We start from the raw sequence: 19,333 nt of genomic DNA, 5'->3' as shown, positions 1-19,333 counted from the left end.
GGACAACTAAGCCATTTTCGGATCAACAAGTTCCATGGCCAGCTAGCGTAATTTTGGCAGAGTCGGGCTTCCCGCAGTTGGCTAAAGACAACTCGCAGCTGTTTCCATACGTTTTACCGTCCGATCCGCAGACAGGGTCGTAGAGAGCAATGCAGGCAAACTCACACAAAAGTGGTAGACCTGGGGGTTTAGAGGTAAAGATTTAAAGTAAAGAATTATTTTATTTAAAAATCTTTAAAAAAAAACACCAACATTGAAATTACCTTTACTGTCATTGTCAGTATAAAGTTCAGAAGCCAAGCGCTATACCGCTCAGCCACCGCGTTGGGTCAGGGAGGGTGTTTATTGGTGAAGGTTTCGGTTACGTGCGCATGTTAGTGTAAATGTGGAACGGTGCGAATGCGTGTTTTTAGTATTGATGGACATTATATGAGTTATAAACGATGACGTTGTTGTTTTAGTGTTAATGTACTGTTCAAAGAGTCCCATCTTAGAAAGGAACGTAACAGTTTCTGTGCTGCCTTTAGACATTCACCAAACACAGATCATCTCGAGTCGCGATTTGAACTCTAACCCCCTTGATAATTAAGCATGTGGTTTAGGCCAACCCACTCTCCCCCCCCCCCCCCCCATTCCAACAAATTTTCGAAACATAAAATCCAAATTCTCTTAGTGACGTTGTGGCTGAGTGATAAATCGCTTAGCTCCAGAATCCGGAGTCCCTAGTTCGAATCCTGGTTTATGCAGTGATTTTTTAATTTCGGGATCTTTAGGGCGTCCACACCGCTCTAATAGGAACTTGACATTAGTTTGGAAGACGTAAAGGCGACTGGTCATTGTGCTGACCACATGACACCCTGCATTACAGAAAAAGGTTTCCTTGACCTCATCTACCCTATATCCATAGATCACTATAGATCGCAAAATCTTTAAGTAGAACATTTTAGTTCTAAAACAAGGCAAAAGACAGGGAGGAATGGAGAAAGACGGTCGACGAGTCTTGCTTGGTGCCCCAGCGGTCTAACAGACAAAGGGATAGGTAAAGGTAAGGTAAAAATAATCATTAGACCACCTTTACTAATTGCTAAATTACACAGTCTTAGAATGCAAATTTTATTGTTATATAATTTTCACTTCTGCAATTAATGTTCACTGTTCCCTTATACAGTTCCCAGTTTAAAGGAACTTACCTGAACTAAAATGAACCAAGAACAGAAAAACAGTTAAGGTGACAATGGCGCCAAAAAGCCTCATTTTTCTTTTTGGGTTGTTTCCCGTTTGGCAGAAGACACAAACTGATTTAAAACAATGTCAGGAATATGTAAATTTTTGTCTGTGTGTGTGTAGAGATCTTCGTGATGTGCCTGTGTCGTTTAAAGAAGGTCAAGAATCAGATAAGGTCAATGCAAGGCAATATGGAGTTTAGAATTCAGGACTCTTGAAGCATGAATCTTCTTTTTTAACTGATAAAAAATTAGGTTAAAAGAAAGAATTAAATTAAAAATAACAACAAAATTTTTATTCCTTATACTGGAATTTTTTTTTCTTTTTTTAACCTGTATTAAAGTATTAGAGTTCTCAATCAACTTTTGCTTTTAGGAATAAATCTAATTTCTAATTAATAATATACGATTAATCTATTGAATATATATAAAGTAATGTTCTCCTTTCAGACCTTGTGGTCTATAGGGCAGATGATGTAAAGGTCATCCGTTTCTGTGGCCTACGGTCAACGAGGGTGTCATGTGGTCAGCACAGCGACTAACCGCCTTTTACTTTTTCCCAACTAATTTCCCGTACCCGTTAGAGCTGGGTGGACTCAAAGGTGCGAAAAGATCCCGAAATTTAAAAAACTCGGGACCCCCGATTCGAAAGCCAAGCGATTTACCACTCAGCCACCGCACCTCTTTTTATATATATATATAATACATGGTTCAAAATGGTGAAAACTAACTCATTAACAATAATAAGTTGATTTTTTTTCACTCCTCTCTTCTTTACTTACTTTATTCTGAGAAGATGAGCTCTAGGGAACATCTAGGCTCTAGGGAACATCTAGGCTCTAAGGAACATCTAGGCTCTAGTGAACATCTAGGCTCTAGGGAACATCTAGACTCTAGAGAACATCTAGGCTCTAGGGAACATCTAGGCTCTAGTGAACATCTAGGCTATAGGGAACATCTAGGCTCTAAGGAACATCTAGGCTCTAGTGAACATCTAGGCTCTAGGGAACATCTAGACTCTAGGGAACATCTAGGCTCTAGGGAACATCTAGGCTGTAAGGAACATCTAGGCTCTAGGGAACATCTAGGTTCTATGGAACATCTAGGCTCTAGGGAACATCTAGGCTATAATGAACATCTAGGTCATAGGGAACATCTAGGCTCTAGGGAACATCTAGACTCTAGGGAACATCTAGGCTCTAGGGAACATCTAGGCTGTAAGGAACATCTTGGCTCTAGGGAACATCTAGGCTCTAGAGAACATCTAGGAACATCTAGGCTCTAGGGAACATCTAGGCTCTAGGGAACATCTAGACTCTAAGGAACATCTAGGCTCTAGAGAACATCTAAGCTCTAGGGAACATCTAGGCTCTAGGGAACATCTAGGCTCTAAGGAACATCTACGCTCTAGAGAACATCTAGGGAACATCTAGTCTCTATGGAACATCTAGGGAACATCTAGGCTATATGGAACATCTAGGCTCTAGGGAACATCTAGGCTTTAGGGAACATCTAGTTCTCTTTTGGTGGAGGGAAATAATTAGCATTTAACATCTGATGACATAAAGACATTACGCAACATCTACGTCACAGACTCTGCACCATGCTAGATCCGGCACTTTGCGTAGTGTTTCACAGTGAGCTGTAAACTAAGCCTACTTGTTATGGTGTGTGTGTGTGTGTGTGTTTCTATTGTGACTTTGGAAAGTGGTCAGTGATTGGTTGTGAATGATGCAACATAGGTGGCATTGGCGTCACCTCGTCTTAGTTAGGGGAGACGACTCCAGAACGTAAGACTGAAAGGTTGAGTTATTTTAAATGAGTTATATTTTTAAAGAAGTATTGCTACTAAAGTCTAGTACATTTCTTTGATCTCATATTGGCTTGATTTTGAATATATTATAAATAAAGTGTTATTTAGTTTTTCACAGAATTTAAAGTTTTATTAGTTAAGATGCATTACGAATACAGAGATTTAGTTGTCTACCAGCAGTTTGGTGCTACAAGTCAACGACGGGTAACAACAGTACCATAAGAGATTGAATTGCCGATGGCCTACGATTTGTCGACTAGACGCATTTCATTATTTATTTATGAATAGATAGATAGATAGATAGATAGATAGATAGATAGATAGATAGATAGATAGATAGATAGATAGATAGATAGATAGATAGATAGATAGATAGATAGATAGATAGATAGATAAATGACTTCTTTCAGGTATACAATCCCCAAAAAGTCGTGTGTCGAGTTTAATTTCCACTCCATATTAACATGTAAAATAATAATTTGTTTGATAGATTTCTACATATTTTTAATTTTTTGTTTAAGGAATCCTATTGTAAAGTAAAGCAGCATAATTCCCCTTTCAGACCTTGCGATCCAAGGGACAGATGATGTAAAGCTCATCTTTTTAGAGGATGTCATGTCGCTACCACAACGACCACCAGCCTTTACTTTTCTCCAACTAATGTCAGGTACCAATTAGTGGTTGGGTTGATCCAGAGGCGCCCTAAGGATCCTGAAAAAAAAAATCCGAGTCTTCACCATGATTCGAATCCGGGACCCCACGGAAGCCAAGATTTGTACCACTCAGCCACAGCAGCTCCATCTATCGTCTCTCTATTCTATTAAAGCAGAGGTTCTCAACCTGTGGGTCGCCACCCCTTTGGGGGTCGATTGACGATTTGCCAGGGGTCGCATAAGACCATCGAAAAAAATGGATTGTTATTGTCTACTCTTCTATTGCTGTGTGTGTGTGCGGGGTGGGGGGGGGTCGCGGCAGAGTGGGGGATGGTAAAAAGGGGTCGCCTAGCCTAAAAGGTTGAGAACCGCTGCATTAAAGCAAACTCTATGGTTGCGTCTTTTCACGCTGCGACTTTTGAATCAAGGAAATAGTTACAAAATAAATCACACACACAAACGAAATAACTGCGAATCAAAAACTAAAAAGGATTGTTATGTTATTAAATTTAATGACTAATTCATGACTAATATCTACTGAAAGAGTGAAGCCCTTCTCTAAAGCTCATGGTACACAGGCTACAGGAGTATTGCCCCTCCACTTCCAGAGCAGGTCCCGTGACTGACTAACTTGATGGTGCCCCCTGCATGGCAAGAAGCGACATTCAAGAAGCAAGTGTTACTGTAGGTCTTGCCGTCTGATCCACAGACAGGGGAGTATAACTCTATACAAAAGTCAGCGCACGCTGCCTGGGCTAAAATACATAACAAGAACAATATCTTTAAAAATACTTTAAAAAAAACAATAAAGCTTATACGAACTAAAATCGTACCAGTTAATTTGGATCAGTCATGTAATTAAATTTGTAGTAGATCTAGTCCAACAACAATACGCCTGTGCGATTAGAAATATTTTTACCAATTGTTTTTTTGTTTGGCGCTTTTTCATGCTTTTAGCTTTCTCAATACATCATGATCATATCACTTACCTGGACCAGTTGGGAAAATGGGGGAGAGGAAGACAAAAAGGGATTTCTAATTTAATCGTAATCGCTTTTTAAAAGCATTCGTTGCTCAAGCCTCCTCAAGCCGACATTTTAACCATTCTGCTAGTGAGGTGCATATGGAAATTGTAGATAGTATAGTTATCTATTATTTGTTTCAAACTTACCTAAAAGAGGCGACCTATAAAGGGGACTAATTCAGTTTGTAACAGCACTTCACTCAAGTACAATTTCTTATTATTTCGATATGCTAAACAAAATAAGTAATTACCAATAGCTAATTTACATTTTGGCTTTTTTTTAAATTCATTCTTGTGTTTTCAGTTAAAGGAAATAATTGTGCAAAGTTTCAACTTGATCCGAGATCATTTAATTTCTAACAATGTAGATATTCTTTTTATCTTATAAAATACAGATGTTACTTTAAAAAAAAATATAATAAATGCAAACATTCTAAGCATGTCTCTCCAACAATATAGTCAGTTATGTAAGTCGATGACTTAAATTCTTTACCATTTTTTAAACGAGATTGTCCCCATCAAATAGTTTTGTGATTCTGTACTGCAAAAGTCGATAATGTTATGCAATAAAATTACCTGTTTGTAGTTTTAAAAGAGGCACATAAAGCCAAGAAAAGAGGCCTAAGGCCCAAGGATTCCTTTGATGATAAAGCTAAAACTGAATAGCGCAAATTCTGAGGTTTCCTTTAAAAAAAAAAGAGACAGGGTTACTGCAGCGATTGGACCCCACGATGACCTGCTTACTATCGTAAAAAAAAAAGCAAGCTAAAAATCTATGGACATATTACAAGGTCTTCGTTTCTCGCAAAGACCCTCCTTCAGGGAACTGTATCGGGAAAAAGGAGAACATTAAAAGAATGGACGGGTCTGCCTTTGAAGAAGGTCCTGGCTAGGGCAAAGGACCGAGAGGAATGGAGAAGGACGGTCGACAAATCTTGCATGGTGCCCCAACGGTCCAACAGAGTAAGGGATAGGTGATGGTAAAAAGTTTTAAGTTTAGCAAGTACTAAGTAATACACAATAATTGTATACCACCAAACACTACAGGGCAGACCAAGAATGCGATGGATTGATGATGAAGAGGCAGATCTACATCGGCTTGGAGTTCGGGCGTGGAGACGAAAGGCCCAGGAGAGATTTGAATGTAAGGATGTGTTGAAGCGGGCCAGGGCCCTCCATGGGCTGTAGCGCCACTGGGATGGATGGATAGAAGTACTAAGTAAGTTCTTGGACTAGGGGAAAGCTGACCCTATCAGTCTTTGAGCTGACCACATGACTGCTTTTCTATAGACTTTGACTTAAACATCTATCTATCTATCTATCTATCTATCTATCTATCTATCTATCTATCTATCTATCTATCTGTTTATCTATCATCTATCTATCTATCTATCTATCTATCTATCTATCTATCTATCTATCTATCTATCTATCTATCTATCTATCTATCTATCTATCTATCTATCTATCTATCTGTTTATCTATCTATCTATCTATCTATCTATCTATCTATCTATCTATCTATCTATCTATCTATCTCTCTAATCCATCTATCTATTTATCTATCTATATATCTGTCTATCTATCTATCTATCTATCTATCTATCTATCTATCTATCTATCTATCTATCTATCTATCTATCTGGACTACTGTTAATGAAGGTGTCATGTGGTCAGCACAATGACCAACCGCTTTTACGTGTCCTTAACTAATGTTATAAACCTGTTAGAGCTGACTGGACTCGAAGGAGCCCTTCACCAGGATTCGAAGCCAGGACCCCTTGTTTGGGAAATCAAGCGCTTTACCACTCAACCACCAGGCTTTTAATCAATCTATCAATTTATCTATCTACCATTCTATAAAATCTGAAATTTGATTATGCACTTACCGTACTGGGGGGAAATCACCAAAGCAAAGAGAACCACAATGAACATTAGTTTAAGAGACATCTTTGATTCGTTTCTTTAACGGTAAAAGAGCTCTTTGGAATTGAAGATTTTATTTGTTGCGCGGCAGACGTTAGAGATAAGATGTACACACGAGATCACGTGACCTGAATGATTAGAATGGTATAAATTATATTAAATGTCATTTTATCTCGCTGTTGTAATCCAAATAAATGGCTGACGCCGCGCGCTATGGTCAAAGTTCTGGACGCGTAAGGAAGGCTTAAAGTAAAGTTCCCCTCTTAGACCTTGCGGTCTATAGGACAGGGGTGTAAAGGTCATCTGTTTCTTTGGCTTACGGTTAATGGGGGTGTCATTTGTCCAGCACAAGGACCAACCGCTTTTACTTTCCCCTAACTTTTTTCAGGTACCAAATAGAGCTGGGTGGACTCAGAGTCAGAGCAGCCCAAAGATCTCAAAATAAAAAATCCCAGTACTCACCAGGATTCGAACCCGGGCCACCCGGTTCAGAAGGCAAACGCTTTACCGCTCAACCTCCGCAGTGAGGTAGGTTGTATCTTGGTGAAAGTTTCCGTGCTGCAGGGAGGTATTCACCAAACACAGATCATCTGAAGTCTGGATTTGAACTCAAGTCCCCTTGATATGTAAGCCTGTGGTTTATGCCTATCCAGCCCACCCCCCATTCCAATAAATTTTGAAACACCAAATATATATTCTGTTAATTTAAAAACAAAAAATTCCTTTCGATTTTTTTTTCTTTCTAATTTGTATTAAAAAGATTAAAATTCTCAATCAAATTTTTCTTTAAGGAATTCTTTAATGTATAAAACTCGATGAAACTATTGTATTTCATTATGTTTGAAAATGATGTAGATCCCAAGCTTTGGTAATAACAATTAACAATAATTCCACACTGAGCTGTAACCAGCGTCTACTTGTTATGGGTTGCGTATGTGTGTGCAGGTGTGTTTCTATGGTGATGTTGGGAAGAGGTCAGCGATTGGTTGTGAATGGTGCAACATGGGTGGCATTGTCGTCACCTCGTCTTAGTTAGGGGAGGCGACTCCAGAACGTGAGACTGAAAGGTTGTGTTATTGTACCAAATTAGATTAGATTTTATTAAGAATTTAAGTCATTGGTTAATATGCATGACTAAATGCATGACGCGTAGGACGTAATCATCTTCTTTTTTGAAGTAACGTCTGTATTATATATGATAAGATAAGAAATAATATTACTTAAGACTTCTACATTTATTTGATCTCATATTGACTTATTTGTCTATCAGCAGTTTGATGCTAGGATTCTGTGGATAACAATAACGCTACTATAAGAAATTACATTTGCGTTTGTCAACTAGACAAATTTCATTATTTATTCGTGAATACAGAGAGAGAGAACTTGTTAGATAGATAGATAGATAAATGGCCTCCTACAGTCGTGAAGATATACAATTGTCAGGGGGAGGTATGGCGAGAATGAATGTTACTTTGATATTTTGGTATGATTGTTATATCCCATTGTTATGAATGCAAAGTGTTGCACGTGTTGTGAACTGAATGATTTAGTCTTCGTTTAATGTTCGAGAGAGTGTGTTAAGTCAGTAAGGTCTTGTTCCCTGTCCAGGAAGGTTGGACGTTTACTTCCTGGACTGGTGTTTGTTTATTAATATTTATATTTATTGTGCATTATTTGAGCTTTATTGGATATTAAAATATCATAGTTATAGTCTATGAGATCTGGAGTTGGAGTTGATGTCTATTGAAGTATAAATGTTCTTGGTTGTAATATTTAAGAATTGAAGAATTTAAGAATCAAGTAATATTTGTTCGTACAAGTGAAACACCTAGTGAGCCACAGGAACCAAGTCTTCTTCTTCTTCTTGAAACTGTCGGGTAGAGTTGAGTCTTTGGCTCTTGGAACTCTAGGCCAGCAAAAGTGAACAAGAGCTCCCTCTCCCTGGCCTGAAAGAGAATAGTGTACACTGTTTTGTCTAGCGGTTGGGTCAGACTGGTGGCAAGAGGCCACGTACACGAAGACCCCCGCCATTTTCCTTTTCTATACCAGGCTAACCGTACGAGACATGCCATTTATGTAACGGCCCCTTGAGAAACAGCGCCTGGATTGTGACAAGGTTGTGGGAGCTTTTTTACAACTCCGCGCAGTGCAATGAGGATGCTCTCGCACCCCCTTAGGCACCCCCACGGGAGTCTTGTTTTGCTACCCTTTAGCCTAATCGTTTCCTCCTACGATCGTTTCCACCCGGGGCGCCACTATGAGGCAGGGTAGCATGCCCGGGCAGGAACCAAATCAAGAAACACAACAACCCAAGAACAAGCATATAAATTGAACCCTGACAACAATCAATCATGAATAGTTTGTCGAGTTCCTTTGTCACTCTATATTAAAATTTAAAATAATAATTGGTTTGATATATTTGAGTTTATTGTTTTGTTTTTATTGTGAATCTTAGAGTTAAGTAGCATAATTCTCTTTCAGACCTTGCGATCTATGGACCAGATTATGTAAAGCTTATCTGTTTCAGTTGCTCACGGTTACGAGGGTGTCATGTGCCTACCACAACGACCTTTATTTTCCCTACGAATGTCAGGTACCTACTTAGTGGGCACCCGAAATTCAAAAATCCGAGTCTTCACCAGGATTCAAACCCGTGTCAGCATGCAACGGTATTCAACAGTAAACATTATAACTAACTCCTGCACACGATTGGACTCTGGTCATTAAGACATACATACAGAATATATAAGCATCGTATTAGCGACATATCATCATGGTGACAATTAGTTATTCTAACTACCTTAAAATGACTCTGAATCGCCTTTATGTCTTTTTACTAGTTTTTTTTTGTGAGTTTGTTTATTAAGTTCAACAGACGTAATTCAAATATTAATTATAACAAAAAAGTGTTAAGTACTTTCAAAGACCGCATCACGAATGAAAAGATTAGAGACAGGATTAATACAGAAATTGGACCCCACGATGACCTACTTACCACTGTCAAAGACGTAAACTCAAACTCTGCGGCCATATGACAAGGTCCTCAGGGGTCAAAAAGACCTTCCTTCAGGGAACAGTACCAGGAAGAAGATGAGGAAGACAGAGAAAGCGATCAGTGAATGAAATTCTATCCAAGGTAAAGGACAGAGAAGAATGTAGAAGGACGGTTGACGGATCTTGTGTGGTGCCCCAACGGTACAACAGACTAAGGGATAGGTAAAGGTAAATTATAACAAAGCAATTTTTATTTATTTATATTTTTTATTTGATTTATTATTTTAGTTCAACAAAATTAGAAAATCACCGTCATAAATGTTGAGGAGTAAGCAGCCAATCAGATTTGAGCATTTAATCATTCGTTAAATACCAATGATACCAGCATCACCGGCGCATGCGCCATGATGAGCCAAGGTTATGGTGTTTCCGGCGTTACAAGATGCAGAGTTTAAGAAACAGGAATTGCTGTAGGTTTTCCCATCAGACCCACACACAGGTCCGTAGATCATTGGACAAATATTGGGGCATTGGGCCCGTACTAGAATAGACAAAAACAAAAACTTAAAAAAACAACTTAAAACGTAAACATGCTTGTTAACGATCAAATGGATGTTATTTATGAGAAGTATAGAAAATATTGTTTATAAGAAGAGATGGATTGGTTATACCTTTAAAAAAGCAACCAGAGCCAGGTTTTAAAGAAGGCAGGCGGGACTACAGCCCAGGGGACTCCACCAGAAAGGGGCCTTCACTCAAGTGATAAAAATATATCCGAATTTGGACGAGTCGGAGACTTTTTTTTTCCTACAATTTTTTTTCCACATTTTTATGGATAGCAAAAAAATGTGGTGATTAAGAACTGTACGCTTGTAGCATGCTCGGAATACGTAAATGAGAAGCGTGGTCTAAAGGCTAAGTACGCTTTAACTTGTCTTGGCTACCTATGAAGGGGGCTTGAGGTTCGACACCTGACTCGGGCAGAATAGTGTTTACTTAGCTCCTAAAGGCAGCACGGAAAACCTACTCCCAGATACCCCCTCCCCCCACTGGTCCACAAATGAGATTGGACCAAAGCGCTCTGAGCATGCTAGAAGCATGAAAGTAGCGCTATATAAAAGCGATAATTAAATACAGTTAAATACAATGCGTCTACCAAGGGTCTAACATTTCACAAACTCAAAAATATAACCTTTTTTAAAACTAAAATACGCATATTAAATATATCATGCTTTTAGATAGAAGTATTTTTCTTCCGAAGTGGATCTTTATTTAAACTTTCTAAGAATTGTAGAGGTCTCCACATACCTAAATCCGGCCCTGATAACAAAAGAGCTAGACAGGCTTTAGAGTGGACCCCCCCCCCCTTTTCCCTTGGGCAAAAGACGCAGAGGAAGACCAAAAAAAAAAGAACGTGGCGACGCAGTGTTCTAGATAAGATAAGATAAGATGACTTTATTGATCCAATCCAATGGAAATTCAGTTTGACTACAATTGACAACCTCAGCGTAACTACTGTACAATAACAATATAGATGCACGATATAGATGCACATGAGAACAACATTCACACACGAAAAACACATACACACTCATAACCAGCGCTTTATAAATAGACTTCTATGAACTTCTCGATGACGACTGAATGTTTATTTTTAATGTTAGTCATCCAGGGTCTATTATTACTGAATGTTTTAATTTTAATTTTCTTTTTTGGTACAAGATTGTTTTCACAGAACTGGATGTACGAAGTTGTAAGTTCATCTGTCTGGCAGTTGTTTACAAACATGTCCCAATCTGTTTGCTCCAGACAACTTTGTGGCTGTAAAACAGCATCGTCAGACCATGACTGGATGGACTGTACTTCGGGTTTTGTTGTTTGTAAAACCGGTTTGTACACGGGTGTAAGATGAATCATTGTGTGGTCCGACTCTCCGAGGGAAAATAACAATCGAGATGTGTAGGTCATTTTTATGTTGCTATAACTTATGTCCAAGGCTTTATCGTGCCTTGTGGGACAATTAACATATTGACTCTAATTTGGCAAGTGTTGAGCTAACGAAAGATGATTGAAATCTCCCATAACTAGTCGGACAGCATCAGAACTTTCCGTACAAACGGTATATACGATGTCTAGTATATGTTCTGATGCTTTCTCTGTGTTGGCTATGGGTGGTATATACACAAGTGTGACGTAGATTTGTGTCAACTCTCTCGGCAGGTAGTATGATCTGAGATTGTTACATAGTAGTTCAATATCTGTCGTACACACTTTAGCTTTGATTTAAATATTGTTGACACAGCAGTACTGTTTATTGACATAAATGGCCAGTCCTCCTCCTCTTGTTTTGCCACTATCTGTTGTCCTGTCTGACCTGAACAAAAGAAACGCATCCAAGTCTACTGATGAAGCCTAGAGGACAGGAAAGAGCTGGGAAGCCATTAAAAAACTAGCAAGAGACCGTAGAGAGTGGCGTGTTTTTACTGAGGTTCTATGTTCCATGAGGAACGCAAAGAAAAGATGATGATGATAAAAAATTTTCAAAAATTGTTTTTTTTTATTGTATCTTGAAAACTTACCAAAGAAAGGACCATAAATGGCCAGGGTCAGAATAACCACAGCAAAAATCATCTTCAAAGACATTCTTTAATGACGTGGTGATCAGACTGCTAAACACTAATTTAGTTTATATATAGGTCTAACCTTGAATAGAAGATAAGAGAGTCACGTGATAGATCTAGATAAACCCTCGTAGATTGCACTTAGAAATGGTGAATTAAAATTCTCTACAAACAGTGGAGCCCAGCCAATGCTGACCTGAAGGCTAGGTATATTCTCCACACGGGTTAAACGAGCCGCAACTGACCGAATAAAATAACTTGAGTAAAACGGAGCCGACCCTTTGAGAACTCATTATGCACTTGGGGTAGAACGCTTGAGGGGCCGGTTGGCACCCCGTCTCGGATGTGATAGTTTAGACATCACCAATCATCATCATTACCATCATCATCATCATTATTATTATCATCATTATATCATCATCAGCTTCATTATTATCATCATCATCATTACCATCATCATTATCATCATCATCATCATTATTATTATCATCATTATATCATCATCAACTTCATTATTATCATCATCATCATTATCATCATCATTATCATCATCATCATTTGCATTATTATTATCATTATCATCATCATTTTCATTATTATCATCGTCATTATTATCATCATCATTATTATCATCATTTTCATTATTATCATCATCATTTTCATTATTATCATCATCATTATTATTATCATTTTCACTATCATCATCATCATTTTCATTATTATCATCATTATTATTATTATCATCATTTTCATTATTATCATCATCATTTGTCCATTGGCTTTCGTCGTGCGGGCGCTGTGACCGGTCGAGTAACCAAATCCCTCCACTATTCCCGGTCAGCAGCTGCTGTAAGCAGGATACCAAGAGAGAGGCCGGTCCATTCTTTTATGTTGTCCAGCTTCTCTTTGGACGACCCTTTCTTCATGCTCCCTTCACTGTACCTAAAAAATGTCTTTTGATAGTGAGCCATGTCTCACAATATGACCAAACCCAGTTCAGCTCTCGTCTCTTCACAGTATTGAGGAGTTCTTCCTTCTTGCCAGCCAGAGTGTTGACTTGTAAAAGTACAAACAGGTCTACATCAATTCTAAAAAGCAGAATCGTGACTTTCACAATTTGAACACTGAATAGATTCAATTTTTAAAAAAATCTCCCTCACAATGGACTTGTTCAGTTTTGAATTTACCGCTTACCTGGCAACGGAAGCAATCAGAGTTGGATCATGCATATTATGGTCAAGGGTCATGTATAGTTTCTAGCAGGATAGTTTCGTAAATAAAGGAGACGCACATACAAAACTGGAGCCCAGTCTTTTTCGGCCTTAATGACAAATAAATTTCCTACACGCATTTCACGGGCCACATGACAACAAAACATTCTCGAGTTTAAAGGACCAAGTCTCGACAACTTCGTAGTGCAATAGTTTTAAGGGCCAAAACTCGGCCAGTAATGGGTCAGGTGAAGCCCGCTGGCCGTAGTTTGAGCACTGACCATTCACCATTTCCCTAAGTTCTTAATCTTATGGCATTTCATCCCCGTATCGTTAACATGTCTTCCTCATAAGCATCTAGCTTTAATAATTGTATTGAGATTTTCCCTTGTTTTCTATGAAGGGTTGCTTCCCCTGCAACAAATACGTAAAATCCTTACCTACTGTACAATACTTCTATTCAACTCGTACATTCGTGGAAACTGGGTGTGTGGAACCTGGACACTGATCTCGAAAACAGCTCTAACCATTTTCCTAGAATTTGACAGTTGATGTATATCGTTGGGAAAAGAATTACAAAGTTATTGACCACACTGATAAAACTCTAGTTTGATTATTTCAGTTTTTTTCAAAGTATAAAAAGAAATTAATTATATCTGGCTAGAGGACTGAAAAATAATAATCTTGAACAGACTATACGTATTCGGGTAGGGTGGTGGTAAAAATGTTCGATTTAAAAAAAAAATCTAGAGTGTTGTCTGCAAAAGTGTTATCATTTTTAAAACAATTATTTCTTACTTCATTTCCGTGTTTTAAATTGACAACGTGGATAGCGTATGATAACATACATTAACCTTGTTAAATGAAGCTTTGAAAGCATTAAATAAATTCACTTAATACCAACTTTTGAAAAATCTACCGACGATAAAGTAGCCCCCCCCCCCTTTTTTTTTTCAGACCTAACAATAAATAGGGCAGATGATGTAAAGATTTTGGGGAAACACTGATATAGATAGATTGATAGATAGATAGATAGATAGATAGATAGATAGATAGATAGATAGATAGATAGATAGATGCATACATACATACATACATACATACATACATACATACATACATACATACATACATACATACAAACATACATACATAGCCTACATATCTCATCTGTTTCTTTCATGCTTAACAAGGATGTCATGTGGCCAGTACAACGATCAACCGCCTTAACTTTTCCCTAAGACACCCATTAGGGCTGGGTGGACTCAGAAGCGACCTAAATATCCCGAAATTCAAAAATCCAACTCTTTCCCCATATTTGAACCCACGACCCCCAGTTCGGAACCCAAACGCTCTACCACTCAACCAGTGCGCCTTGAGAACAAAAATGATAAACACACACACACACAAATAACAAAAAAGACAACAACTTATAATTAACAAGGCAGTGATAAAGATATCAGATTGAATTTATTACACATACGAGTACAAGAAATTATGGTAGGTACAGGTAGATGAGGCAATCTAGCTTGATTCTCGTCGTCCTGGACACACGCCGGTACTGACCAATCGTATGGTGTCTCCAGCGTGGCAGGAGGCTGACTGAAGCACGCAGGAGCTGCTGTAGGTCAGACCCACAGACAGGGGCGTAGATCATATCACATGTGTCAGGGCATTGAGACTGAGCTGGTAAGAGTTAATCAAATTTAGGAATTAGTAAACAAGTAATGCGAGGAGAGATGAAACTTATATGTATTTGATTTTTTTTTTGGGGGGGGGGGAATTGAATCGTTATCTATCTATCTGTCTGTCTGTCTGTCTGTCTATCAATCTATCTATCTATCTATCTATCTATCTATCTATCTATCTATCTATCTGTCTGTCTGTCTATCTATCTATCTATCTATCTATCTATCTATCTATCTATCTATCTATCTATCTATCTATCTATCTATCTATCATCTATCTATCTACCTACCTACCTACCTACCTACCTATCTATCTATTTATCTATCTATCTATCTATCTATCTATCTATCTACCTATCTATCTATCTATCTATCTATCTATCTATCTATCTATCTGTCTATCTATCTATCTATCTATCTATCTATCTATCTATCTATCTATCATCATCTATCTATCTATCTATCTATCTATCTATCTATCTATCTATCTATCATCTATCTACCTACCTACCTACCTACCTACCTACCTATCTATCTACCTACCTATCTACCTATCTATCTATCTATCTATCTATCTATCTACCTACCTATCTATCTATATATCAATCTATCTATCTATCTATCTATCTATCTTGTTATCTTCTACAATACAGACGTCACTTCAAAAAAGAAGATGATTACGTACTACGCTTTATGTAATTTATCTCTCTCTCTCCCTTAATCTATCTATCGTCTTATCTTATATAATACCGACGTTACTTAAAAAAAGAAGATGAATACGTCCTACGTTTCATGCATAGGATCCATCTCTCTCTCTTTCTCTCTCTCTATCTATCTATCGTCTTATCTTATATAATACAGACGTTACTTAAAAAAAGATGATTACGTCCTACGTTTCATGCATTCTATCCATCTCTCTCTCTCTCACTATCTATCTATCTATCTATCTATCTATCTATCTATCTATCTATCTATCTATCTATCTATCTATCTATCTATCTATCTATCTATCTATCTATCGATAACAACCGGGTATATTTAATCTCTCTCTATAAATAGTTATAGAAATGTTTTAAAACAAGAGATAGCCTGATGACATATAGATTTGTTCTTACCGTGACAAGTCTTCACTGCAGACAGAAACAGAGAGATAGCAACTGTAACTACACACCATGACATGGTCCCTGTTTCTACCGTTGAAGTATGGCTCGAATTCAACACAGATAATGGAGAAATGTAAAAGAAATGAGATACCGCTATAACAGATTTTGATTTATTGTAGCAAGACTGTATATAGCTTTTTTTTTCTCTTTTGCTATATCCGGAGTACCGAAGTAATGCAGTGCTGATTGTTGAGAGAGAGAGAGAATGAGAGACAGAGAAAGAGAGAGAGCTCAAAAGTTAAAGGGAGGTAACAGAGTTAATGTTGAGTTAATACTGAAAGAGCTTGTCACCCTTTGTATCATTTGGTCAAACGAACATTTGGTTAATAAACGTAAAGCTACTCAAATACAATTGATGTCGCTATATTTAAAAAGGCATGGGTTTTTGTTGAAACACTTTCATTTTTTTAATTAGAATTATAATTTATTAACTTTTTTTTCTATTAAAATTCATCAACTCTGCATGTGGTCCCGTCTGAGACCATGGTCTACCAACCAGCTTCTACCAGGCGTCTCGGTTTTGGGTTGTCTCTACAACTGTCCCCACGACTTTCCCATCTGCTTGGCATCTGGTTCCAAGCCTCGATGTCATGCGTTTCTGAGCCGTCTCCTCTTCCTCAAGGGTTCCAGGTGAGGATTTGTCTTGTGATGATGGATGCAGGCTTGGAAGTCTCCTCGGTCTCTTGTGATTGCTATCTAAAAATACATAAGTAATACATAAGCAGTTGCTTTGTTATTTGTTGGCCTTTTTTATTATAGCTTTTATATATGCTTATAGCATGCTCAGAGCGCTTTGGTCCAATCCCATTTGTGGACCAGTGGCGGGGGAGAGGGGGTATCTAGGAGTTGGTTTTCCGTGCTGCCTTTAGGCGCTCACTAAACGCAACTATGCCCGAGTCGGGTGTCGAACCTCGAGCCCCCTTCTAGGTAGCCAAGACAAGTTCAAGCGCACTTAGCCTCTCGACCACGCTTCCCACTTTGTCAGTTATTGCAGATTCTGCAAGTCATGCCCTCAATATGCCTTCACGTCCAGATGGTGATTTAATGCAGTTTTTTTTTTCAGGCACTCCATAGTGCAGCGGTTCTCAACTTTTTAAGCTCGGCTACCCCTTTTTACGATTCCTCACTTTGCTGCGACCCCTCCGGGGCCCCTCCCCCCTTACACACACACTGCAATAGAAGAGTAGACAATAACAATCCATATTTTCAATGGTCTTAGGCGACCCCTGGCAAATCGTCAATCGACCCCCCAAAGGGGTCGCGACCCATAGGTTGAGAACCCCTTCCATAGTGCCTCAGTAGTCTCCAGTCCACGCTAACACTTTCTCGTTTTAAAAAAACACAAACTCACATTTTCTAGACTAATGTCCCCTATCCCACGTGATTTGATAGAGCCCTAATTGCAAAGGCCTTTTCTGTTATATATTGTAATAACTTAAGTGAGGCAACTCAACGAGACACATCGATATTTATTGACAAGACATCACAGGTACACAAACAACATCTATCTTAGGCACAATCTCTCCATAGTGGCTCTTTACTTGGGGGCGGAAATCGTTCTCTTTCTAATGTTGACATCCTTTTAGGTCTAGTCTATCACAGTGCGCACCTTCTAGCACTAGCCTGGATGGCGGTGCGCATTGCAGAGTTATAACAATATTTATAGTGTAAGCCAAATATTCATGCATGCCGGGAAGCTACAAATTGCTTGCTTTTTAGTGTATATGGTGTAGGTCTACAAAATGCATGAAGCGTTAGTAAGTTATGCTTAATTTAAAAAAAACGTTTCATATTTTATAGCAATTTTTTGCGCTGCTCAGTAAAAATTCTGAGTGCTTCCGTTTGAAGCTATATTTTAATTTAGCCGAGGTTACCGTGCAATGGAAACTCCTTGACCTTGTTTAGTTCAGTGATGCCCAAAGTACGGCCAGCGGGCCAGAACTGGCCCGCGACTTGGGTTGCATCCGGCCCGCCGAAAAGTCGGCACAAAAAGTAATAAATTCTCCCCTCTTCAAAAAAGGTTGAAAATGTAATTTTACCTTTGTTAGGGCCCTCACTTTTTCTCTGATGGATTGGTACCATGACCTTTAACGAGTATGAGTTTCTGAAATGGAACTCTGAATGTAGAATCTACCCGGAGAAGTGAATGTATCTTTTTTGTGGAACATGATAATAAGCCAACATGTTTTGTTTTGTAAAGAAAGTCTGGATGTTTAAAAAAAAACAACATATACAGTGGCATTATAAAACAAATATGAAGTGTCAGCGGTAGAAAGTTGAAGTTCTTCCTAAAGTAGAATGTAAATATACCAATCAGAACACGATTTGAAATACAGAAATCTCTCTACAGTGGTTGCTAGTTTCTGGAGTGGCATGAGTTCTAGTGGAGTGGCATGAGTTCTAGTGAAGTGGCATGAGTTCTAGTGGAGTGGCATGAGTTTTAGTGGAGTGGCATGAGTTCTGGTGGAGTGGCATGAGTTCTGATAGAGGATGCATAGTCCAACATTGGGTCAGGTCAAAGTAGAGCAGCATTTTCGAAGTTTTGCATGATATATTACGAGAGTTCTGTCATCACAGAGAAATAAGTTATTGTAGACAATTAAACATAAGAATTAATTAACAGAAATTCGTGTTGATAGAGGTAGACATACAAATCCATCCAAACTTTGTCGTCAGTACCAATTGCCTCAAACCACAACTCATTTACTTGGCTTGCTGGACTTTCACCTTCAAGTGAATCAGCAGCCTTGGAGAGTTTCTAACGACATGTTTTCCATTTTCAGCATGCTGTTCGTATGCTGTCCAATTGTAGTTACAATGTATTTTTTTTTAAATGCGACAATCGTATGACAAATTTTCTCGTGGATACAAAAGATTATTATTAAATCATCATCATCATCAAACTCCATTAGAGTGAGGGCTTGAGAGGCTCAAATCCTCTCTTGCAAAAGCCCTGGACAGAAACCCTGCTGTCTTTGCGTAGTGCATAAATGTCGCCATACAGGTCGAGAATTTTG

General features: G+C 38.4%; 1 protein-coding gene across 1 annotated transcript; it reads right to left on the bottom strand.

Moving 5' to 3' along the window:
* Positions 1-9,880: 9,880 nt before the first annotated feature.
* Positions 9,881-12,353, bottom strand: LOC106051904 (turripeptide OL11-like). Its single transcript, XM_056016960.1, has 2 exons — positions 12,213-12,353; positions 9,881-10,174 (listed from the first exon to the last, which is right to left on the bottom strand). The coding sequence occupies exons 1-2, from the start codon at positions 12,274-12,276 to the stop codon at positions 9,999-10,001; spliced, it is 240 nt and encodes a 79-aa protein (XP_055872935.1). The 5' UTR covers positions 12,277-12,353; the 3' UTR covers positions 9,881-9,998.
* Positions 12,354-19,333: the final 6,980 nt, after the last annotated feature.

Source organism: Biomphalaria glabrata, chromosome 18, assembly GCF_947242115.1.
Source record: "Biomphalaria glabrata chromosome 18, xgBioGlab47.1, whole genome shotgun sequence".
NCBI lineage: Eukaryota > Metazoa > Mollusca > Gastropoda > Planorbidae > Biomphalaria > Biomphalaria glabrata.
Note: the sequence above shows the minus strand (reverse complement) of the source record. Positions and strands in the feature narration are given on the sequence as shown.